General features: G+C 42.2%; 1 protein-coding gene across 1 annotated transcript in view; it reads right to left on the bottom strand.

The window, feature by feature from the left end:
- Positions 1-4,482: 4,482 nt before the first annotated feature.
- abcb10 (ATP-binding cassette, sub-family B (MDR/TAP), member 10) overlaps positions 4,483-26,472 on the bottom strand; it is a 31,719-nt gene continuing 9,729 nt past the window's right edge. The window contains exons 5-13 of the mRNA XM_043704243.1: positions 20,454-20,600; positions 16,031-16,166; positions 14,177-14,272; positions 11,166-11,375; positions 10,891-10,970; positions 10,575-10,755; positions 10,431-10,474; positions 9,852-9,886; positions 4,483-5,403 (exon numbers count right to left, since the gene is read on the bottom strand). Coding sequence (XP_043560178.1) covers positions 5,148-5,403; positions 9,852-9,886; positions 10,431-10,474; positions 10,575-10,755; positions 10,891-10,970; positions 11,166-11,375; positions 14,177-14,272; positions 16,031-16,166; positions 20,454-20,600 — 1,185 coding nt within the window. The 3' untranslated portion in view covers positions 4,483-5,147. The remainder of the gene's footprint in view (positions 5,404-9,851; positions 9,887-10,430; positions 10,475-10,574; positions 10,756-10,890; positions 10,971-11,165; positions 11,376-14,176; positions 14,273-16,030; positions 16,167-20,453; positions 20,601-26,472) is intronic.

The following is a 26,472-nucleotide window of genomic DNA, read 5'->3' as shown; positions in this document are numbered from 1 at the left end:
GCTGCCAGAGGATGTGGTGGAGGCTGGTACAATTGCAACATTTAAGAGGCATTTGGATGGGTATATGAATAGGAAGAGTTTGGAGGGATATGGGCCGGGTGCTGGCAGGTGGGACTAGATTGGGTTGGGATATCTGGTCAGCATGGACAGGTTTCCATGCTGTACATCTCTATGACTCTAATTGGGTGAATGTTACAAAGAGTATCAATAGCAAAGACCAAGCCATTTACTGTTCTACAATGAATGTTCTTAACCTTGTTAATTGGATTCATACAATGGATACTTTTCCCCTTGTTAGTTGACCTTTCATAGTGAATGCTTCCAATCTTGTTAAATGGTTCCATATCATGAATGCTTTTCCACCTTGTTAACCCATTGTCTGTGCCTCCAGCATCCCATTCTTAACGGCAAGTTCTTAGCTGATTTGAGTCATGCTCAGTTAACTTAATTCTTTCCCTACTGCTTATACCCTATACACATTCTCATTCCCTCCTCATCATTTCATGATAATCACTGAGATGATGCTACCAGCTTTCAAAAGACTCTAACAGCCAGTATTTAAGCAAGTTATTGACAAAGCATAAATGATTATAACAACAAAAATCACTAGACCATTACAGTGACTAGAATTTGAAGAATCCTCTCACGTGGAAAAAATTCACCAGTAAAGTTCTTAAGTCCTTAGTCACCACTCCATATCGAGTGGAAACAAGCCAGTTATCCAAAATCTCCTTCAGTAAAAGTCCAAACTGAAAACAAAATTCAGTCTGTCCTTGCATCACTCCATGAAGAAATCTGATTTCTTGGATGAGGGCAGTTAAATACTTAACAAATGTAATGAGACTTCCATCCTGCAGAGATGTTTCAGATGGAAGTTACCAGCACATATGAGTGTGCAGCAGTTGCAACTGCTGCAGCAGGCTAGGTGAATGCAGCATTCTTTGCTGTGTCTGCTCCCGCTCTGCTGTTAACCGTAGCAAAGCCAACTGGCTGTTGTGATGTTAGTTTGATCAGTGAACCTTCATATCCCTTAAATTATTGAAAGACAAGGTAAAGCTCAGGTGTTCAATGTCCGTAGGAAGGCCACTAACAAAAAGCTTACTAACCTCCTCTTCATGGTTGTTAACTTCTTCACTTTTCATGCTGATGACTGGGGAGCTGATTGAATCCGTTGGATCAGGTTTAAGAGAAGTGGTCTGAAGATCTGTTTTATCTGTGAATGGAGAAACTTACAGAAGATGTTAGTTGCTGAAAGTATCTTTGCATTTCCTCTCTGATTCCTTCCTTGCCAAGGTGGCAAGGTAAACAATTCAGTCAATTAAAAAGAGCAATCAATGGTCCTAAAATCAAACCCTCGGGAGACCCCCATTCAGGGTATTCAAAAATTATTTTCCTTTTACAAATTGATACTTGGCTAATGTGAAAGCTGTCAGGAAAAGTATTTCAAAAACCTGAAACAGCAAGAAAACAACAAAACGTTTCCTGAGCTTTAGCAATTGAGAAGAGGCAGTTTCGGTTCAGATTTGAATCTCAAATAGTCGTGGGAAACAAATGCTGAATATTTTAAAATATGTTCTCCAAATGAACCTTCCTAAATAAAACAGTCGGAATTACAGTGGCAATGTTGGTAGAGATTGACATTCTTTGAATTTGTAATATGAAGGGGGCCAATGAAGTCTTAACAGTAATTGAAAGAACTGAAACAGCACAGCCTCAAGTTCTAACATTCTCTAAAATCTTAAAATATCAAACTCAAAATGCACTCTTCTTTTTGTAAACACTCTGCATTAAAAACACAACAGCAAAGGTATTATAAAAACAATCTCATCTGGCGAAAACGTGACCACGGACCCAACTTATTTTTAAAAGACAAGTATTGCAGAATTTCAAACAAATCAGAGGCTAAGGCACTTAATCAATTTGTTTTAAGGTTACAAATTTGATAATTTAAAAAAACACATTTTGTACAATTTCAATGTAAAACGAAATCTGCCCTATTACATAGCCCACAAAACACATTGAATTGAGATCCTGATTCAAACAAGGCAAACAGTTACTTAAAAGGATTTTCTGAACCAGTATTTTAACAAACGAAAAATGTTTAAACAACACTCTCAGCATGGCACAATTTACATTGAATCTTTTCTTTTTCAATCCAAGTATTAGTACAAACTTAATTTCAGCATTTCCTCATTTTTTTTGCATCCTATCAGTGAATTAAACTGATAAAGAGAGAAAACCCTCACAGTGGACCACATGGTGCCACAATCCAAGCCACTCTCTTCCCTGAGAACAAAGACTCTCAGAGCATCAAATTTCGCCACTACGGGAATTTAACCCCTTTCTCACTTTACTCCTCACAGGGGCTTGAACCCCACCTAAACACAGAGAACCTGAATCCCACTTAATCACATAGAACTTTAATCTCAACCAAACAAAAAGGACTCAAACCCTTGTTTGTCACTGCATTGGGGACTCTAACCCCTGTACAGCATGGAGGACTTGAACCTCAAAATTAATCCACTTCTGGGGACTTGAACCCCAGGACTGTGCAGAGGACTCTAACCTCAATCACATGCTCAGAGGACTTGAACCCCAATGCAGCACAGAGGATTCAAACCTCTGCCTGCCGGCACGCTTGTAAAACGGTGTCTCTCGACTGAACTAATTACCATTCGAGGAATCTGTAGAATAGAGTGTGATCGAGTGAGGGGACCATCCCTGGCACACATGAATATCGAGAGGGACCAAGGTTTAACGTCTTGCGAGCGCATCCGTCTTGAGTCACCGATATTCCGGGCAGTTGCTGACACCGTCCAATCGTAACTATTCGTTTGGATCCCGCCGACTATGCCAATATTGTCCCGTTTCCCCCCCTCAGTCAAAGTAAGACGCTCAGAGACACGGTATAGTTTTATCTCCTTCATCTTTATTCTGGGCCGTGGAGGGAGAGCGAACAATCACTCTGCACAGGGACATGAGTTCTCGGTCTTCTTCAGAAGAGCAGTTTCTCAATGAACTATATAGTAATTTTACAGGGAGGTGCATTCAGATCAAGCAACATGCATATTAATTGGGTGACCATTACAATCAACAAGTATCAATAGAAGAGACCAAGTCCTTTACTGTTATACAATGAATGTTTTTAACCTTGTTAACTGGATTCAATGAATACTTTTCATCTTGTTAAACTGACCTTACATACTGAACGCTTCCAATATTGTTAAATACCTCTACATAAATGACTGCTTTTCCACCTTGTTAACCCATTACCCTTGCCTCCAGCACCCCATTGTCAACTGCAAGTTCTTATCATCCTCAGCTGAACCTCGTTTCACTATACTCAAAACTTAACTTTCCTTACCTGCTCATACCCAATACACATTCTCATTGGGTATCTCAAATCCCTGCAAAATGCAGACAGGGAAGCGAGAGGAAGATGTGTTTGGTGGCAACATTTTGCTGGAGTTGCCTGAAATGGTAGAGAATGATACTTTGAATGCAGTGGCTGGTGGGATGAGAAGTGAGGACATGGGGGAACCCGATCACGTGGTTGTGTGATGGGAAGGGGCAAAGGTGGAAGTACAGTTGATAGGTCAAATGGAGTTCAGGGCCCTGTTAACTTCAGTGGGCAGGTAACCATGATTATGGAAGAAGGAAGCCAGGTCAGCAGTGCTATTTTGGAAGGTAGAATAATCCGAACAGACGTGACGTAGGTGAAGGGACCATGAGAGTGAGATGGAGTCCTTGCACGACATGAGGTGTGAAGAGTTGTAGTGAAGGTAGCTATGGGAGATGGTGGCTTCATAGTGGATGAGTGAACAGTTTATTCCCTGAAATGGACCACATGTAACTGCAGAAGGTGCAACATTTTGTGGGTGGCACAGTGGTTAGCACTGCAGCCTCACAGCACCAGAGACCCGGGTTCAATTCCCGCCTCAGGCGACTGACTGTGTGGAGTTTGCACATTCTCCCCGTGATTGCGTGGGTTTCCTCCGGGTGCTCCGGTTTCCTCCCACAATCCAAAAATGTGCAGGTTAGGTGAATTGGCCACGCTAAATTGCCCGTAGTGTTAGGTAAAGGGTAAATGTGGGAGAATGGGTCTGGGTGGGTTACGCTTCGGTGGGTCGGTGTGGACTTGTTGGGCCGAAGGGCCTGTTTCCACACTGTAGGTAATCTAATCTAATCTAATCTAATTTTCCCCTTCACCTCCTCCCTGCTCACCATGTAAGGAAATATTTGGACCTTGGCTCAGTTGAGCAGATTTCCAATACCCTTCACCAGAGCCATATTTCCAGAGGTGCAACCCTCATCTTCAGCATGGGAAACAACTCTGGAGATGGAATTTAAAACTTCTTCAGAAGTGTCACTAGGCCTGAAGTGTTAAGTCTCTTGTCTTACCAGAGCTGCTGGCAGACCTTCTGAATTTTTTTCAGTGATTTGTTTTTGTTGTTCTAAGTAAAATGAAGACTCTATTTAAAATTGGTTATAAATTGATCATTTATTTTACTGTAAAATTGATAACATAGATAAAGGGTCAAACATTTGTGAAGCAATTTAAAATTCACATTTATAAACACTTAGGATTGATTCAATCACACATTTCATCTATTAATCAAACATTTCACACAATACAGACTATACAGTGGTGAATTTCACCAATTATTTCAAGTGTTTTTCATTATCACAAAGGAATTTGTCATCCCTTGAAACATTTGGAGAAAGTTACAGAACAAATGTGTCCTTTAAAAGGTGGTTCCCAAAATAGATAAAAATGCTTTTAAAACTCCGTGGCAAAGAGAAGCTATGGCCATTTAAAAATTTGCTTTCTTCTCAGTCACTCTCAACCTTTCCTTGTGTAAGGCCTCACAATGAAGACTTGTCCAACAAAGCCATGGAGAAGCTGGTCCTGAGAGCTGCACAATTGCTGAACCAGGGTTGAACTGGGCTTTCTCACTCTGTGGCTCACATTTGATACCTTTCACCAGTTACTTCAGTGCTATAGCAGAAAACCTGAACACTGTTCAGAACACAGGTTTCAAAATCTGTTTAATAAATCAGTGCTGCAGTTAATCAGAACCCAAGGCATTTCTTGGTTGTTTTGACCTGGAGGTATTTTTTTTGGAGAGGAGTAACATTTGGGAGCATTACACTTTCAACACATGTTTTTGACTGTTTTGCAAAATTGTTTGTTTCTCCACAAGTTTGCGAAACAATCCATCCGAATTTGCAAGGAGTTCCTGGTGGGTACCATATTCAACTATTCTGCCCTGGTCAAGGACTGCAACAGCATCAGCATTCTGAATGGTTGACAGGCGATGGGCAATGATCAGTACAGTCCTTCCTTCCATCAATCGGTCCAAAGCTTCCTGCACCAAATATTCATTCTCTGCATCCAGCGCACTTTAGACAAAAGAAATTTAAGAGCAAGGCGAACAAGGCAAAAATGTCATTAATTAAATTAAAATTAGAAAATGCTGGAAAAATTCAGATCTGCAGCATCTATGGACAGACCAACAAAACTGAAGTTACAGGACTTCTGAATTAAAAGAGGTGAAAAATTGTTTCTTATGCAATTGCGAGAGGGGCAAAGAGTGAATGGAATGGATAATGACAGCTCCGAGAGCAAAACAATACTAAATGGTGGTAAAATAGAGAGGTTTACAAAAGGTGAAATGATAGGTGCGATAAAAAGTGTAACAAATAAGGCACAAACAAGACAGTCACAAAAGGGTTGTAATCAAAATGGAAGACAGAGGTTATTCTCTGAAGTTCTTAAGCATAACATTGAGTTACAGAGGCCTTTAGATACTAAGTAGAAAATGAGATGTTGTCCCTCTAGCTTACATTAAGCTTTGTTGGAACACTGTAGCAGGACAGAAATGGGAGTATGGAAGCAAGATGTATTTGATCTCACCAATATAAAGACCATCACATTGTGAGCAGTGAATACTGTGGACTAGATTGAAAATAGTACAAATAACATGTTGCTTCATCTGGGGGGTGTGTTTGGAGCCTCAGACAATGAGGAGGGATATAATGTGAGGGTAAGGGTTATACCTTCCAAGATTGCATGGTTGGAACGATAATGAACTATTAGTCATGATGGAGGAGCTCCTGCAGATTTCCAGCATTATACAGAATTATTTGACTATTATGATTCTAATGAAATTTAAAATCATTGCTGTCATGTCACTGAACCCAAAGGTATCTCTGTGTCCAAGTCCATGGATGCCAGAAGGTGTCAGCACAGGTAGACAGGGTGAAGAAGGCATTCAGAATGCTTGCATTGATTAGCTTAGAAGTAGAATACAGGAGCAAGGAACTCTATGAAACATAGGTTATGGCCACAGATGGAACATTGTGCAGTTGTAGTCATCACACTTTCAGAAGGACATGATTGCACTTAGGAACGTGCACAGGAGATTCACCAGGATGTTGCCTGGGATTATCAGTCTCTGTTATGAGACCACACAGGATAGGCTGGGTTTGTTTTCCTTGGAGCAGAGGATGATCGAGGGGGGAAAATCTCAGGTATACAAAATTCTGAGAGGTGCAGGGTAAATGGAGGGAATCTTTTCCCCACAGCAAACGTTCCTAAGACCAAACAGCATGGAGTTTAAAGTGAAGAGTAAGTGGCTGAAAGGAGATCTGAGGAATTTTTTTTCCACCCAGAGGATGATGGAATCGTGGAACATGCTGCCTGAGAGGGTGACGGAGGCAGGTACTCTCACAACATTTAACAAAGTCAGAAGTCATACGACACCAGGTTATAGTCCAACAGGTTTATTTGAAATTAGAAGCTTTCGAAGCTCTGTTCTTTCATCAGGTGAAGATGCGATGCTTTGAAAGTGGACGATTTAAAATAAACTTGTTGGACTATAACCTGGTGTTGTGTCACTTTTGACTTTGTCCACCCCAGTCCAACACCGGCAATTCCACACCATAACATTTAAGCAGCATCTGAATAAGCACTTAAAATGCCAGGGCACACTAAGTTGTGGTCCAAGTGCAGGTAAACAGAATTGTATGATTTGGTATTCATTAGGCAACCATCTCTGTCAACCAAAGGACATATTTCTATGCTATATGATTATAATTTTAAATTACTCAAATTCTAAATCAGACTGATTATAGTAGCCAACAGACCGGAATACATCTTTTTATTTTTCTGTTCATGTGATGTGGTCATCACTAGTTAGGTTAGCATTTTCTTTACGCATCCATAATTTCATAAAAGGCAATTAAGAGTCATATTGCTGTGGGTCTGATACATGATTGGTTGATAAAAGGCATTCAATATAAGAGATTAATATTCATTAATACAATTACAAATTACTGACAATAAACTATACCATTAATTTGCCATGAGGCTATTAATGGAGAAGATCCTTCAGGATTTTGTTTATTCATTCAAAGGATTTGAGTGTCCCTGTTTCAGCCAATATTTACTGTGCAACCCCAATTGTACGGATATAGCAGTGAGCTGTCTTATTGCACCACTGCAGTCCTTGGGGGGGGGGGGGCGGTGGTGTTCTCATCGGTCTGCTGTCCTTGTTCTTTTGATGGTACAGGTTGCACGTTTGTGCAATGCCTCTTGCAGATGGTACATGCTGCTGCCACTGTGCATCAGAAATGAAGGGAGCATAAGTGGTAGATGGCATGTCAATCAAGCTGCTGCTTTGGCCTGGATGGAATCAAGCTGCACTCGTCCAGGCCAAATGTAGAATATTCTCTCACTCTTGACTTCTAGCTTTTATAATCCTAGCCTCTGACCTGCTCTACTCAGATATATGGCTCATCCATAAAAAGAAGAAAATTATTGTTGGAACAGCTGAAGATGATTGAGTATAGGAGAACTACCTGTAAGAACTACAGGCATGTCCTGCAGCTAAGGTGCCTGACCTCCACAACCATCTTGCTTTGTGTCACGTGTGACTCAAACCAGCGGAGAATATTCCCCTGATTTTCCATTAATTCTTTGAGAAAGTGACCAAGTTGATAGATGAAGGAAGGGCTGTAGATGTCAAATACATACACTTCAGTAAGGTGTTTGATAAGGTTCCCCATGGCAAACTAATAAAGAAAGTGAAGTCACGTGGTGTGCAGGACATTCTAGCTAGTTGAATAAAGAACTGGTTAAGCAACAGGAGACACAGTAGTAGTTGATAAGAGTTTCTCGAAACGGAGAAAGGTGACCGGTGGTGTTCCACAGAGATCACTGCTGGGGCCACTGTTGTTTGTAATATACATAAATGACATGGAAGAGGGCACTGTTGGTACGATCAGCAAGTTTGCAGATGACACGAAGATTGGTGGAGTAGCAGAAAGCATAAGGGACTATCAAAGAATACAGGAGGATATAGATAGACTGGAGAGTTGGGTGGAGAAGTGGCAGATGGAGTTCAATCTAGGCAAATGTGAGGTGATGCATTTTGGGAAGTCTAATTCTAGAGTGAACTATACTGTAAATGGAAGAGCCTTGGGAAAGGTTGATGAGCAGAGACATTTGGGAGTTAAGGTCCATTGTATCCTGAAGGTTGCTGCATAGGTGAATTCTGGATTAGTGGTGCTGGAAGAGCACAACAGTTCAGGCAGCATCCGAGGAGCAGTAAAATCGACGTTTCGGGCAAAAGCCCTTCATCAGGAATAAAGGCAGAAAGCAAACTGTTGAAGTCCACATTGATGCCCTGGGGTTGAAGTGATCCGAGGTGGAAGATGAGGCATTCTTCCTCCAGGCGTCTGGTGGTGAGGGAGGCATGTCCTCCATGTCCTCGGCAGAGTGGGAAGGGGAGTTGAAATGGTCAAGGCGGCATATGGTATGCTTGCCTTCATCAGACAGGGTATTGAGTAAGAACTGGCAGGTCATCTTAAAATCGGACAAGCCGCATTTAGAATACGGTGTACAGTTCTGGTCACCATATTACCAAAAGGATGTATACACTTTGGAGAGGGTGCGAAGAAGGTTTACGATGATGTTGCCTGGTATGGAAGGTGCTATTAGGATTGTTTTCATTAGAAAAAATGAGATGGTGGGCAGGGTGGCTGGTGGGGGAAATCTGACTGAGATCTACAAAATCTTGAAGGGTATAGACAGGGTAGATACAGTTAAGCTTTTTCCCAGGGTGAAGGATTCAATAACAAAAGGTCACGCTTTCAAGGTGTGAGGTGAAAAGTTCAAGAGGGATACACGCGGCAAGTAACTTTACAGAGGGTGGTAGGTGCCTGGAACGCATTGCCAGCAGAGGGAGTAGAAGCAGGCTCGGTAGATTCATTTAAGATGCGTCTGGACAGGTGCATAAATAGGTGGGGAGCAAAGGGAATCAGACGCTTAGAAATTGGGCGACAGGTTTAGACAGTGGATTTGGATCAGTTCATGCTTGGAAGGGCCTGTTCCTGGGCTGTAAATTTTCTTTGTTCTTTAATTTCATATTTGCTAGGATTCTGATGCCACATTCAGTCACATGCTGCATGGATGTCAAGGACAGCCATCTTTGCCTGCCCTCTGGAATTCAGCTCTTTTGTCCATGTTTGGAGAAAGGTTGCAATGGAGTTGGAAGCGATTTGCCCTGACAGACGCGAAACTGAGCATCAGCACACTGATATTCTAATTGAAACCTCTGTTCCATTTGTCCCTCTCTCAACCTTAAAGTAGGTGTTAATCAAGCCGCCCAACAACCCCCTTCAGCCACAACCCATAACACGTTCTTCAAACTTAAAATTGATCAGATCCTGAAAGATACAACTCAGAAGTGTTGTTTCAATTAACACCCTTTCTACTACTAATTAATTTTTTGGCAGGTTTTGCAAATTGAGAAATTCTCTCAACATAAAGTCTTAAAATCTCTCACCTGGTGGCTTCATCCAGCAGCAGAATTTTGGGATTCTGAAAGCATAAAGAATTATAGCTTAAAAACTGCAGATGCTGTAAATCAGAAACAAATACAGAAATTGCGGGTCTGGCAGCATTTGTGGAGAAAAATCAGAGTTAACGTTTCAGGTCAAGTGACCCTTCCTCTCAATTCAGAATTATGACTTATCCGTTAACTCTCTTGATACTCTACAAAGTAATTAAACATGTCTGTTACCAGGTAGGGAGGCTTACGAAGAGCAAAAGAGATTTTAATTTCTCACATGTCAACTGGCAATTAGGATCAGGCACAAGTCACAAAGTGAATCACTGATTGAGGTTATGACGGTTAAAGGAGAGAAGTTCAGAAGATTGTAAAAACATCTGACCTGCAAACTTCACCTTGCAGTGAAGCTTTCAATTTTATATAATTTATTGAAATATTATTTTTCCATACCTTCAGCTCATCTACTCAGATTGGGGGTATAGAAGAGCGGGAGCAGGTCAGCGAGGCCTTCTGCATGGCCTTCAGGTGTTACTTGAAAAATGAAAAGGTCAAAATCAAGCACAGGAGCCTCACCTTGAGTAGAGCTCGAGCAATTGCAACCCTCTGCTTCTGACCACCTAACATAGAGATAGGACAATGAGAATTACAACGGAGAGGATTATTCCATTGTAGTCTCAGCAAACAGCAGATGAGATACCCCAAACATAGTTAACTCACCTGAGAGTAAGATGCCTTTCTCGCCAACCACTGTTTGGAAGCCCTTAGGGAAGCTGCGGATAAATTCAGAAGCGTTGGCAATCTTTGCAGCCTTTTCTATGTCCTCCATCATCAGTTGAAAGGGATGGGTTGCCCCATATGCAATATTCTCTGCAATTGAGCAGGAGAATAGAACTGGTTCCTGAGTACCAAAAATAACCATAACATTAAAGAGCAATGGCTTCAAACAAAACTGAGTTTATCAGATTCTTGCTATTGCATTTTTCCCCCCTCTGCCTGGACCCAGATTTTAACCAATTCCTTCTACCCATTTTACCTGACTCACTGCACCCATATTTTTCCGCAACCAGAATGGATTGAGGCTACGAACATCATGCCCATCAACAGCGACAGTACCTGAAATAGAAATATTGCACTCAATAAATCCTTACCACTTCATGTGATTGATTCCCATTCACTACCGTATTACTCTCAAGAGTACTGCAGGAACACAAAGCAATGCAGTCCTGCTCAAATCCTCCATCAGGACCTCTCCAAGAAACATTTCAGAATCATTAGCCATGTAAAATCCTGCATCGAATCCAATATTACCTGAAACAGGGTCGTATAGTCTGAGCAACAATGACATTAGTGTTGATTTTCCTGAGCCACTGGGTCCGACTACAGCAACCACAGAGCCTGCTGGGATAGACAAGTCAAGCTCACTGAACACTGGAATCTCTGGTCGGGTCGGATAGGCAAAAGTGACTCTGCGAAATTCAATGGCACCCTTAAACTGATCAGGCTGCAAGATCATACCCACTAAAAGAAAACATAAATAGACATTTTCAAAAAGGCAACCAATTTCACATTCTACAAAACCTGAAATTTGACACAGTACTTTGGCTGACTGAACATTTATAGAAACATAGAAAATAGCAGTTGGGTCCTCTGAGCTTTCTTCACAGCTCAGTACGATCATAACTAATCATCCAACTGACTACCCTGTTCCTGCTTTCGCCCAAAGAACTATATCTCACTCCTTGAAAACATCTGGCATTTTGACCTCAATGACATTCTGCGGTAGTGAATTCCACAGGCTCAGCACTCTGAAGAAAGTTCTCCTCATCTCAGTTCTAAATGGCCTTTCCTGTGACCCTTGGTTCTGGACTGTGGTCACTGGGAACATGTTTTTCTGCATTACCCAGTCTGAATTTTATAGTGTCTGAGAGATCTCAGTCAGAGTCAACGTTGTACAGCACAGAAACTGACCCTTCGGTCCAACATGTCCTTGCTGACCAGATATCGTAAATTAATCTAGTCCCATTTGCCAGCATTTGACCCATATCCCTCTAAACCTTACTACTCATGTACCCATCCAGATGCCTTTGAATTGTACTAACTATACCAGCCTCCATAATTTCTTCTGGCAGCTCATTCCATACACACACCACCCACAAAAAGTTGCCCCTTAGGGCCCTTTTAAATTTTTCCCCTCTCCCCTCAAACCTATGACCTCTAGTTTTGGATACCCCTACCCTTGGAAAAAGCCCATAGCAATTCACTCTATCCATGCCCCTCATGATTTTATAAACCTCTGTAAGGTCACCCCTCAGCCTCTGATGCTCCAAGGAAAATAGCCCAACCTATTTAGCTGCTTCTTATAGCTCAAACCCTCCAACTCCAGCAACATCTGTGCAACACCCTTTCAAGTTAAACAACCTATTTCCACAAGCAAGGAGACCAATATTCCAATAAGTAGCCTAATCAATGTCCTGTACAGTCTCAATATGACATTCCAAATCCTACACTCAATGCACTGAACAATAAAGGCAAGGGTATCAAATATCTTCCTCATGAGACTGTCTACTGTGACTCCACCTTCAAGGAACAATGAATCTGTACCCCAAGGTCTGTTTGTTTGAGAACACCCCCCCCCCCCCCCCCCAGGACCCCAACTTAGTGTGTGTAAGTCCTGCCCCGGTTTGCCTTACCAAAATACAAAACCTTGCATTTACCTAAATTAAACTCATCTGCCACTCCTTGGCCCATCTGATCAAGATCCTGTTGTACTCCTAGATAACCTTCTTCACTGTCCACTACACCTCCAATTTTAGTGTCATCTGCAAATTTACTGACAATTCCTCCTATACTCACATCAGTTCTGAAAATTATTTTAATTTTTTTTATGAATACCATAGTGATCATCTTGAAATATCCCAGAGCAAACAATAAATGTTACAATCTCAACTCCAGTGAATATAATGATTAGATTAGATTACTTAGAGCGTGGAAACAGACCCTTCGGCCCAATAAGTCCACACCGACCCTCTGAAGAGCAACCCACCCAGACCCATTCCTCTACATTTACCCCTTCACCTAACACTATGGGCAATTTAGCATGGCCAATTCACCTAATCTGCACATTTTTGTGACTGTGGGAGGAAACCCACGCAGACACAGAGAGAATGTGCAAACTCCACACAGTTGCTTGAGGCGGGAATTGAACCCGGGTCTCTAGCGCTGTGAGGCAGCAGTGCTAACCACTGTGCCGCCCAAAATCTTAAACAAATCCAGTTTCTCTTCATACATCAGTCCTGTCATCCCAGGAATTAGTCTAGGAAATCTTTGTTGCACTCACTCCATAGCAAGAGCATCCTTTCTCAGATGAGCAGCTAAAAACTATGCACAATACTCCAGCTACGATCTCATCAAGACCCTGTTCAGTTTAAGCAAGACATCCCTGCTCCTGTACTCAAATGCTCTCGCTATGAAGGCCAACACACCATTTACCACTTTTTTCACTGCCTGCCACACCAGGATGCTTACTCTCAGGTGACTGACACACAAGAACATAGAGGTCTCATTGCACTTCCACTTTCCCAATCTATTGCCATTCAGGTAAAAGTCTGCCTTCCTGTTTTTGCTTCTGTTAGCAATGCACAAAATTAGACTGGGAAGGTTGCAGTTGGCAAGGCGTCTTGCAGACAGACAGATTTCCTCGAAAACCCTCCAACCTTCCTTCAGCTCATCCTGCAAAAATCCTGAAGGGAGGGGGTGATTAACTCTAAAATTTGCCCTTTGCGCCTGTTGCATGTTGGCCTTCAATTGCTAATCACAGGCAATGACCTCAGCAGATACACATTCATTGTTCAGGTTGTAAGTGCCAACAATTCACTGGTTGTTCTTCTAAATGGCCTCAATGAGTGGGTGCAGACAGGATGGAATCAGTTTTAAAATCAGAGCCCCCTACTAGTTCTGTTCTTTTCAGTGCCCTTCATGACATACTATTTCAATATGCTACATGACTGGACTTCAGCTGCGACCTGACTGCTGGTTTTCACAACTTAATTCTGCACTGTTAGCAGAACATGAACAACAATGAAAAACATCATCTGTAAACTGACACCTGCTGTCAGAATGCTGCTCACTGACACTGATCAGGACACCTGCTCTACATTCTCTGCTGTATTGGCACTGAACATCCTGGACTGGGAGTATCATGTGACTGGAATGGGGGGTGTGTGCGTGCGTGGCAGTGACCATGCCTCCATGTACCACCTCAGCACAAGGCTTCACAAAGATGTTTTGGATAGACCCTTCGAATGAATAGAGGTACTAACCGTTCAGGGCCATCTCTGGTTTCCTCTCATATAGTTCCCATAATCGCCCTCCTGCTCCAAGACCCTTCATTAATGCTGAATAGAAAGAGCTGAGGCCTGAAAAGAAAATAACAAAACAGAACCGAATACGATTCAATACAATTATCTTTCAGAAACTGCTCCATAAACAACAAGTGCTCATTGAATGCCGTGACCTCAGGAGTGGCCACAGTAAGTGAGAAACTAGTAATGATCTGCCAGTATAAGTTATTTCTGAGCATTTAAAAATTTCTCATGTCCGACTGAATTGCACTGGAAATCGGAGCAAAATTATCCACTTAAAACCAAGCATGGCACTCATGGCAATGTGCTACTTTGTTGAAGTAAAAAACCTTCAGTTCCCAGGTACAGGAATAGATGTTATTACAGGACAAGCAACTCAGAGGTCTAGACTAAGATCCAAAGTTTGGAAGTTCATGTCTCACCATGACAGTTTGAGAAAGAGTTCAGTGTAATAAATAAAAACTCAGTTAAAAGTGACAAGGTGTTGTTAAGATTGTCATAAAACATCAAACTGCATCATCTGTGTCTTTTCTGACTGATATCTGCTGTCCTTATTTGTCTCATCTATACGCAACTCAACCAAACCTGGCTGACCCTTTGAAACAAGGCACTGTTGCATACAGTCTGACGTCCTCTCGAGTGCCTCATTTGAATCTGCCTCCACCACATCCAGGCAGTAGATTCCATTCCCAACCATTGCTGTGTGAAAAGGTTTTTCTGGTATCACTTTGCTTTTTTTCCCCACAAATTACCTGGCATCTGGAGATGCAGCAGGTTTAGACACAGGTCTCTGCAGTATTGGTCCCAAGTTAAACATCAGAATAAATTCAATTATCACTGCTTTTTCCCATAAATTTGTCTGAACAAAATTAGTACCCAGAGGCTTTACACCTTCTGCTTCTGGCTGTTAAATAGTGAACTGAGAAACACCAACTGAGCCCTTCATGTCAATATATTGGATCTAACTGACCCATTGACAAATCAGCTTTGTTGGCGCCATCTATATCCTATCCAAGAATACATTTTAAGAAGTCATCTGTTTTAAAGTAGCACAATGTACCCACACTACAGCAACACAATTCCCAGAAACTACACACCAAGGTCAAACTCTACTTGTCGCCAGTCAAAGTTCTCATCTCCACCCACTCCCAGAGACTCGCCTCCAACAGAGATTATTTTAATAAAACCCAAAAGAACTGTGGATGATAAAAATCAAAACAAAAACAGAAATTGCTGGAAATGCTCAGCAGGTCTGGCAGCATCTCTGAAGGGAAAGCAGAGTTAACATTTTGGGACTAGTGACATTTCCTCAGAACTCTGCTTTCTCTTCACAGATGCTGCCAGGCCTACAGAAACTCTATCTTGCTACTTTCTCAAAGTATACCTATAATGTTAACTTAGTCATACTATTCCTTCACATGACCCAGTCACGCAAAAGTTTATTTTCAAAGACTATGATCCATTCTCATGGCACACAATAACAATTTGTCAAAATAGGTTTCTTCAACAGGAGTTTTCTCTGGCCTCTCCATCAAAAAAATAGAAAAGCCTCTGACTGACAGAAACAGATGGGATCATCGTCCTGTCTTAGTCACATGCCACTGGCTTGGAACTCCCTCCGAACAGCACCATGGGGTGTACCTAACTAGAGAAGTTGCAGTATTTCATGGCAATCACTCAGTATCACCTTCTCAAGGCCAGTTAGGGACAGATAATAATTACTAACCTTGTCAGCAAAGCTCCCCTTCTGAAAACAAAATATACAGACAAACCTCCTCAAACTTTCCACAATCCATAAAGCTAAACATTTACCTCCAATACTTATTCCTACCCAGAAGGCATACATCATAAATGACGTGAGTTCTCCCACTGTCATGTAGGCATCACCCATCATCAGGCCTCCCTTGTAGAGGACAGACAGAACAATCAGGTTTCCGGTTAGACCAGTCTGAAACAGAAAAATAAATCTTAGTATTAGCATCCCCATTCCTGATCACTGCTAGTTAATCAAGCATTTAGTTCCATGCTATTCCTCTTAAAGCTGAGGATTCAGATATAAATAAAATAAAAACTTCAATAATCTACTAGGTAACTGTATTCATACAATGTTTCAAAGTTCAGAGGCCAACCAGGTGCACTGGGCGCTCAAAGGGACCTATTGAGATAAGGCACATCAAACACCCTGTTGTGACCAATCTTTCACTTCAGCAAGCAACCCTTCAGTGGATCACCTCAGAAAAAAATGTAAGACTCTTTTGACAGTTTCAATATAGATGTTCAGTTAATCGTGAAGAACACCAATCAAATAATTGCAAGAACATTGTGAAAGGCAAGTAGGAAGAATTGGAAACAAAAACAAATTGCTGGAGAAACCCAGCAGGTCTTGCAGCATCAATGGCAAGAAAGCAGAATTCATGTTTTGGGTCCAACAATCCTTCAGAAGGAAGTCTGCTGGGTTTCTCCTGCAATTTCCAGTTTTTGTTTCCAAATGCCAACATCTGCAGTTCTTTGGGTTTTTTTTTAAAAAAAGGAATAATTGGGGATAGCTTGCTTGGATGCCTTCAAGCAACTGCAGGACTGTCTGCACTTCCCAGCTGAAACCTTTACACATTATGAGCCCAGAAATGACTACATTACGACAACAGTGACAATACAGAAATAATCATGGAAAGTAAGTACATACCAAACATCTTACAGCACTCTGCACATCAGCTGATAAGTAGCAGCTACTGATTTTGGCACAGATACTAAACTGTCAAATCAGTTGGAGAAAGTGAGGACTGCAGATGCTGGAGATCAGAGCTGAAAATGTGTTGCTGGAAAAGCGCAGGTCAGGCAGCATCCAAGGAACAGGAGAATCGACGTTTCGGGCATAAGCCCTTCTTCAGGAGTGAGGAAAGTGTGTCCAGCAGGCTAAGATAAAGGGTAGGGAGACTCCTCCCTACCCTTTATCTTAGCCTGCTGGACACACTTTCCTCATTCCTGAAGAAGATGAGGCACTCTTCCTCCAACCGTCGTGTTGCCATGGTCTGGCGATGGAGTCCAAGGACCTGCATGCCCTTGGAGGAGTGGGAGGTGGAGTTAAAGTGTTGGGCTACGGGGTGGTTGGGTTGGTTGGTCCGGGTGTCCCAGAGGCGCTCTCTGAAACGTTCCGCAAGTAGGCGGCCTGTTTCCCAAATATAGAGGCCACATCGGGTGCAGTGGATGCAGTAAATGATGTGTGTGGAGGTCCAGGTGAATTTGTGGCGGATATGGAAGTATCACTTGGGGCCTTGGAGGGAAGTAAGGGGGGAGGTGTGGGCGCAAGTTTTGCATTTCTTGCGGTTGCAGGGGAAGGTGCCGGGAGTGGAGGTTGGGTTGGTGGGGGGTGTGGACCTGACGAGGGAGTCATGGAGGGAGTGGTCTTTTCGGAATCAGTCAAATCAGTTGACTGATTACTGAGTACTGTGGGGGATGGGCAGTATTAATCAAATGATTAATTTACTGGAGTAATGAGCATGCAGAATAAATACAGGAAATTCTCCTCTAACACCATAGATGCATTCCAACAAAACCTCGCTAAATAGAAAAATAATTTAATAGACATAACGGGGCTCACAAACAGCCGCTCTATTGGCAGCTGACATGTGCAAAATGGCATGAAGGCCGAGCTCACATTGTGCATATGCAGAACGGCACAGACACTTCGGTATCAACATCTCGTGTGGACAATGGAGCATGCGCAGATGAGCAAGAACACCGGTGTGTGCACAGAATGGCGTGGAGATTTCAGCACACGCATTGGCCTATTTGCAGAATGAAGTGCGCGAACCGATCCTGCTGAAATCGCGCTATTGCCAGTAGAGATAAGCATTCTCCAAAATACTGTTCCCTAAATCTTCAGTGACGTCACAGCCAAATAGTGTTACCGAAATCCATGTTTTGTTATCTGTAATGTTAAGTGTTTGAAAAATTCCGTGTGTAAGCAGATGAGAGAGCATGTGCACTCATTAATAAAGGGACAAGAAGAGATGTAGTTACCTCTGTGCACTAGCTTCGATTGTCCTAAATCTTTGTACTCAAATCTCTGATTTGAAAGATCAGAAATAAAAAGCCAAACCTGCTCCACCATTCAAACTGATCATGGTTGATCTTCTAAACTCTCTGCATACTATCTCCATGATCCCCACTTTACGACATTGATGGTTTTTGGTTGCCAATTTCCACCTTGAACAAGCTCAATGATTACAGACCAGATGGAGAAGTACGCCATTCAGCCCATTGAGTCTGCTCTGCCATTCAAGGAGATCATGCTTTATCTGATAACCCCCTCAACTCAAATTTCCTATCTTTTCCCCAGAATGCTCGATTCCCTGACTGATTAAAAACCTGTATGGCTGTCTCAGTCTTGATTATTCTTAATGACCCAGCCTCATCAGCCCTCTGGGGTCAAGAATTCCACAGATTCATGACTCTCAGAAAAACTTCCTCCTATCAATCAATCAGTCTTAAATGGGCAAAACCTTATTCTGAAATTTTGTCTTCTAGTCCAAGGTGCTCCCACAAAGGGAAATAAACATTTTACATCTACCCTGTCAAGTACCCAATGAATCTTTTATGTTTCAATAAGGTTGCTTCTCATTCTTCTAAATTCCAAAGAGTTCAGGCTCAACCTCTCAAAAGGAAGTACTTTCAAACCTAGGACTATTTTATTAAACCCTCTGTGGACTGCCTCCAAAGCCAGTATACCTTTCCTTAGGTTTAGGGGCCCATACTGTTCACAGTATCCGAGGTGTGGTCTGTCTAGTGCCTGCATAGTTTAGCAAGACCTCCCTATTTTAGTACTTCATTCCCTTTGAAATAAAGGTTGACACTGCATTGCCTTCCCTATTACCTGTTGAACTTTAATGCTACCTTTGTAATTCATGCACAAGGACTCAAATCTCTGTTCTGTAGCTATCCTGAAATCTTACCAAATTTAAATGGTAGCTCTTCTGTTCTTCCTGCAGAAGTACATGACTTCACAATTTCCTACATTATATTCCATTTGCCAAGTTTCTGCCCAGTCATTTAACCTGTCTATCCCTCTGAAACCTGTCATCCTCATCATTTACATTAAACTTATTTTTGTGTCATCCAAATTCTTGGCGATATACATTTACTTTCCTCATCCAAGTCATCCACATACGTTATAAATTTTTTGTCCCCACACTGATTGCTTAGGTACTGCAATAATTACAGTTCGCCATCCTGAAAACTATCCCCTTATCCCAAGCCTGTCTTCTATTAGTGCTACAATCCATTTTCGTATCCTATCCCCAACACCATGGGCCCCTACCTTACGAAGTAGCCTCATGTGCAATACCTGATCAAATACTTTCTGGAAATTCAACAGCCCTCTGATGTGGCGGATTCCAAATATTCACCACCATCGGAGGGAAGAAATGCCTCATCTCACTCTTAAATGGATCTTTCCCCACTCCTTATTCATCTGAAGCCAATGATCTATCACTCAGCTCAAACATGCAACAGTGTATTTCATCTATGGCTGTCACAGTTTTGCCCATTCAGTGTTCCTTTGTCATTCCCTCCTCCATATCTTGTTAAGATAAGAATACAGGAATAGCAGCAGACCTGTTCCGCCAATCGATAAGATCACGGCTGATCTGCAGCTTAACCCAATTTACCAGCTTTGGCCCATATCCCTTGATACCCTTGCTTAATAAAAACCTCTACCTCAAATTTAAATTTAACAACCGAATTAGCCTCAACCACCATTTGAGGAAGCATGTTCCAATCTAACATATCTCCTGACTGGCCTGTATTCCAGCAGCCCAAAACAAGAGAGTGTTATCTATCCTCTCAGAGTTCATAATCTGTTTGATTTACTCAGAACTAAAGAATTCAATGAGATACATTTCCTACCCAAAGCTTTAACTTTTAATTGATACGAATATCTGCTGATAACTATCCTGGCAGTAACATTATAATTCAGCACAGTAGTTATATACTACTATTATATATGCAACTGGCTAAGCTCAACCACAATTTATCTACATTACTTATTTATTCTTTTACTTGGTGCCTGACATCAAGTTTTAAGTAATAATATTTTGTCAATTCGCTGTAAAGTATTCTGAAAATGGTCCTTGAAATGTGGGAATTAATGATCTCAGGAGCTGGGATACATCACTTCAGGGAAAGAGTCAAAACGGGTAAAGGACAACGCTCAAACTCCTAACAACACTGAACTTACTGCACCATAAAACCCTGCCCGGGCCAATGCTTCTTTCCTGGCCAGGTGCAACACTTGGCTGATCTTCTCAGTATACGTCTGCAGTTCTGACTCCTCCTTGGCAAAAGCACGGACCGTCCTGATGTTCCCAATGCGCTCTTCAGCAAGCTGTGAATGGGTGGGAGAAAATCAAGGTCATTGTTGAAATGTTTTTTTTTTGGAAAACAAACTAGAAAAACAAAAGATTGGACACAATTATGTAGCAGGGAAAATACTAGTTATTTGTAAAAAAGCAAATTGATGATCAAAAGTGGAATTTTGTGTGGTTACACAAGGCCATGAAAGTTAGAGACAATCAGGCACCAGGTGCCTTCAGGTTGGAAAGCTGCTCAGTAACAGCTTTTGGTTAGTTAAGTTGCAGTTCACAGAACAATGAGTAGATGCACTCAGACATCTGGGAAGTCTGCAAGCCAAGATACATTTCTCTCTCTCACCCTCTGAAAGGGTGCAAGGAAACCAGTACTCAAAAACTTTAAAGATTAAAACTCTTAACACATGCAAAGACTTTGGTCCAACTGATTGACAACAAAAGATCCTCAATTCAGTAGCCAACAAGCTGTTATAATTGTTAAAAACTAAAAGAATGGTGAGAAACGTCTTCCCATGGTTTTAATACTATTCAAAAAATTCATTCCTTTTTGCCTATGCTTCCACTCATAAGACAGACAATTCTGCAAACATCTTATCTGTTGAGTGAATGAGTGAAAGAGTGAGCGAATTTTCATTTATCTTAGATAGTGGTCAAAGTCAGGCAAATTTTATTAATTCAGTTGGTCATTCATGCATTTGTGGGTGCTCACATAATAGTAGGGCCTGATTACTAGCACGCTTTTTCTATCAAAATCATAAAACTATGTATGTCGAGTCAGAAAAAGCTAGCCAGTTTCTATTAGGCTCCATTCAACACTATGTAGTCCCAGATTTAATCCCTACAGCCTTAACGAACTACAGCCTGAACAGTGGGACAGAATTACTCAGCCAGCCAGCGATTGCCCAGTAAAGGTAGAGGCAAAAGTTAGAGTCTGGTCAAAGTTTGTGCGAAGATTTGTAGCGCGGGTGCTCGTTGTTGTGGTTCTGTTCGCCGAGCTGGAAGTTTTTGTTGCAAACGTTTCGTCCCCTGGCTAGGCGACATCATCAGTGCTGGGTACCCAATATACCAACCACGACATACTAAGGATAGCTGGTCGTGTTGTTTCGTGGCTAGTTGATGTTCATGTATGCGGATTGTTAGTTGTCTTCCTGTTTGTCCTATATAGTGTTTTGTGCAGTCCTTGCATGGTATTAGTTTTGCTCATGTTGGGTATCGGGTCCTTCGTTCTGGTGAGTTGTTGTCTGAGCGTGGCTGTTGGTTTGTGTGCCGTTATGAGTCCTAGTGGTCGCAGTAGTCTGGCAGTCAGTTCCGAGATGCTCCTGATGTATGGTAGTGTGGCTAGTCCTTTTGGTTGTGGTATGTCCTCGTTCCGTGGTCTTTCTCTTAGGCATCTGCTGATGAAGTTGTGCGGGTATCCGTTTTTGGCGAATACCTTGTAAGGTATTCCTCTTCTTCTTTTTGCAGTTCTGGTGTACTACAGTGTGCTGTGGCCCTTTTGAATAGTGTCCTGATGCAGCTTCCTTTGTGTGTGTTGGGGTGAATACTTTCATAGTTTAGAATCTGGTGTCCAAATCCATCTGACAATCCACTGGAATTGAATCACAGATGATTCATCAGCCAGGCAGGAAATACAATTCCACAATAATTATATAAACTTTCTCATGAGCCTCACTAGAGTTCAGAAGAATGAGTAGGGGGATCTTATGGAAACCGATAAAATTATAACAGAACTAAACAGAGTAGATGCAGAAAGGATGTTCCCAATGACTGAGATGAGGAGAATGCTTTTCACCCAGAAAAAGAGAGTGGTGAATCTGTGGAATTCACTACCTCAGAAAGCAGTCAAGGGCAAAACATTGCATGATTTCAAGAAGGAGTTGGTGCTTGGTGCTAGAAGGATCAAAGGATGTGGGGGGGAAAGCAAGAACAGGATAATTGAGTATAGACGATCAAATGGCAAAGTAGGCACAAGGGGCCAAATGGATTACTCTGTTCCTATTTTCTGTGTTGAAAAGAGAGGGGCAATGAAGAAGTTAAACATAAACTAAAGTGAGCCAGCACTTCTGTTCTGCTGCTAGACTGCAACAGAGCACTTTGGACACAAGGTTTCTATCAAAGGCATCACAAGCAAAAGGTTAACTTGCTCCTCTTAGCTGATCCTAAAATATTTTTGGATTAATACAGTATGAAGAATCTCAACATAATATTTCACATTACATCACAGTAATTGTTAAATTGTCTCCTGGGATTCCTTGCTGCAGATTTCCTGCGGGGAGATGATGTTCAATGGGATTAGATTTGATATTGAAATGCAAAATATTACATATCTTTAAATTTATACATGTTTGGGACCAGACATTTTAAAATAACCAAAGCAGTGCGCTGCTCCCAATGCCAATAGGGTGGCACTAATAAAACTCACACATACCACCTTATAAAAGCTTAGAACAGTTAATGAAATTACAAATATGTAATCTGCATCTTATGGTTTCCATCAGTGTGGTCATATACATTCACAATTCCTTTTGTCAAGCAAATCAACACCTTGTTTCCTGCAGTGTTAATATTTGTAAGATAGTCATTGAGAAGATAGTACTTTTCTCCTTAGGGAAAAAAAAAACTTTAAAAAAGGGAAAATACCTAGGACTTTAGATACGAGCTCTCATGAGCTCTGAAAAATCATAAAGCACTTTTCTGCCAAGTATATGTAAAACATAGTCACTGCTTCTCAGGCTCTTGATTATAGCTCAGTCTTCCATACCAAAATTCCAAACTCAGACCTAGATCTCAGCTTCCCCCTCTGTAAATGAATCCTTGACTTTCTGACCCATAGACCACAAATCAGTAAAACTCAGTGACAACAGCTCTACCATGACAATCCTCAACACCACTGCCCGGCAAGGCTGCTTACTCAGCCTCCTCTTATTCACCTTATACACGCATGACTGTGGGGCCAAATTCCATCCCAACTCCATTTACAAGTTTGCTGATGATACCAGCATTGTAGATCAGATTTCAAACAATGAAAAAACAGAATACAGGAAAGAGATTGAGTGCTTAGCAGCATGGCATAAAGCTAACAATCTCTCCATCAATGTCAGCAAAACGAAGGAGCTGGTGTTTGACTTCAGGAAGTGGAGTGGAGGGTATACCCCTGCCTGCATCAAATCGCACTGAGGCGGAGTAGATGGTACACCTTGTCTGTATCAACGGTGCTGAGGTGGAGATGTTCGAGAGCACCAAGTTTCCAGGAGTGATCACCAACAATCCGCCCTGGTCCACCCACGCCAATGCAATGGTCAAGAAAGCACAATAATGCCTCTACTTTCTCATGAGGTGATGGAAATTTGGCATGGCCACGAAGACACTTACCAATTTTAACAGATGCTTTTTAAAGAATTTTCTATCTGGAAGCATCAAAGCACGAAATGGCAGCTGCTCTTCCCAAGACCACAAGAAACTATAGCGAGTTGTGACCACAGCCCAGTCCATCAAGCAAACCAGTCTTCCAAATACTGGCATGATCTATACTTCCAAATGCCTCAGGAAAGCAACTAACAAAGACCCCTCCAATCCCAATTATACGCTCTCCACCCTCTTCTGTTGGGCATAAGATAAAGAAGTTTTAATACTTGTACAAACAGGTTCAAGAACAGCTTCTTCCAGGCTGTTATCAATGTTAATATTGCTCACTCTCTCTGCACCCTCTCTTATTCTCTAACACCATATATTCAGTTCTGCTACCTTGCATGATCTGCACACAAAACAGCACAGAAAACAAGACTTTTCATTGTATCTGGATACATGTGACAACAATAAATCAAACTCAACACTGACGCAGGAAACACAGCAGCTGATGTTCAGCAAGAACTTATAAACAATAACATGATGACGACAAGATAATCTGTCTTTAGTTATGCTGGTTGTGGGATAATATTGACCAGGATATATGAAAAAGACATCTCACTCTTGTCTGCAAGAGTCAGGCCTTTCACACCCTCAAGAAGAGGCACAGAGTCTCAGTTTAACACCTCATCCAAAAGTCTGCAATACACAGCATTTCTCTTGGTGCAACACTGGGAGCATTTTACATTCTCAACTCTTATCTGGGCCTCAAAATATACATGAGCTACACAGTGCCCTTTGCTGGTTATCTCCATATTCTGCTGGTTAAAACAGAACCCGAGTTTCACTGGCAATCAAGGCAGAGCAACTGGATGTAGTGCCCCAAGAAACATAGGTTAGAATGAATGACCGTTGGACTGTAGGATATTTGGTTCAGAATTAGGCCATTCAGCCCATAAAGTTGATCATGCACAGTAGGTCAGGCAGCATCCGAGGAGCAGGATAAGCCCTTAATCAGGACTCTCCTGCTCCTTGGATACTGCCTCACCTGCTGTGCTTTTCCAGCACCACACTCTTGATTGTGATCTCCAGCATCTGCAAGTCCTCACTTTCTCCCATCAAGTTGATCATGGCTGATATGTTTCTCAACAGCATTTGTCTTGCTTTCTCCCCATTGTCCATGATCCTTCTGCTCATCAAGAACCTATCTTTGTTTTAAACACACTCAATGACTTGGGCTCAACTATCTTCTTTGGCAACGTGTTCCACAGATTTACCTCCCCTCGTTCAAGAAATGCTATCTGATTTGACTTATTGTCATGTGTATTTTGTTACAAAATACTGTTTATAAAAGTGTTATATGGTGTTGCCTTTCTCCAGCGCCATCATAAAATGCAGAAAAATAAACCAAAATATGGAATATAAAAAGGTAGATAAATAAATAGAAAAAACCAACTCTACGGTACTTTTTGTTAAGTTCTTCTGGTGGCCATGCATGAGTCCCCTTTGCATGCCGCTGCTGGAATGAAAGTTGCCACTCTTCGGCGCCAACTCCCTTCACCGACACTGTCATCACTATGAGTCCTGGCAGTCTACACCGCCTGCGTCACAAGCTCACTGTTGTATGGCAGTGAAACGTGGACTACATATGCCAGACAGGAGAGAAGACTGAACACCTTTCACTTGAGTATCCATCGTATCCTGACAAGACAGTGTCCAACACAGCAGTCCTATCTTACGCTGGCCTTCCCAGAATGTACACTCTGCTCAGGCAGCGGAGACTATGCTGGCTGGGCCACATCCACCACATGGAGGATGGCTGCATCCCAAAGGATATCCTCTATGGAGATCTCGCATCCGGGAAGAGGCCCACTGGGCGTCCCCAGCTGCACTACAAGGACATCCGCATAAGCGACATGAAGGCACTTGATATCATTATAGAGTCCTGGGAACAGTTTGCAGCTAACAACATGAGATGGAGAAGCACCCTGAACCAACACCTCAAAACAGGGGAAAAGAAGCCGACGAGTGCTTCATCAGACAAGCGGGCACGCTGGAAGGAGTGCAGCAGCTCTAGCAGATCAACGACCACATACAGATATGACCTCTGCGACCGGGATTGTCACTCCAGTATTAGTCTCTTCAGTCACAAGTGATGTTGCTCCAGCAAAACAAAGCTTGAACAGTGAGGATGCAACCCATGGTCAGCCATGAATGAAAGGGACCTCACCACTGGACCTTGCCAAAGCAGACATCACCAATGCCTCCAGTTACCGCACCAGCCAAAACTTGACCTTGCCGCTGCCATGGATCCACTTAAGGCCCACCGCGCCAAGGCAGCCACTGCTGAAGTTGGATCGTGTACTCAACCTAAACTTGCCTCCACCACCACCACCACCTAGTCTCTCCCACTAGCAGAAACATCTTCAACACAACCACTCTATCCAGGCTTCTCAGTATTCTGTAAGTTTCAATGGAATTCCCCTCATCCTTCTAAACTCTGAGTACAGACCCAAAGTCTTCAACCGCTCCTCATACAACAAG

Source organism: Chiloscyllium plagiosum, chromosome 15, assembly GCF_004010195.1.
Source record: "Chiloscyllium plagiosum isolate BGI_BamShark_2017 chromosome 15, ASM401019v2, whole genome shotgun sequence".
NCBI lineage: Eukaryota > Metazoa > Chordata > Chondrichthyes > Orectolobiformes > Hemiscylliidae > Chiloscyllium > Chiloscyllium plagiosum.
This window is presented reverse-complemented; position numbering and strand designations above follow the sequence as displayed.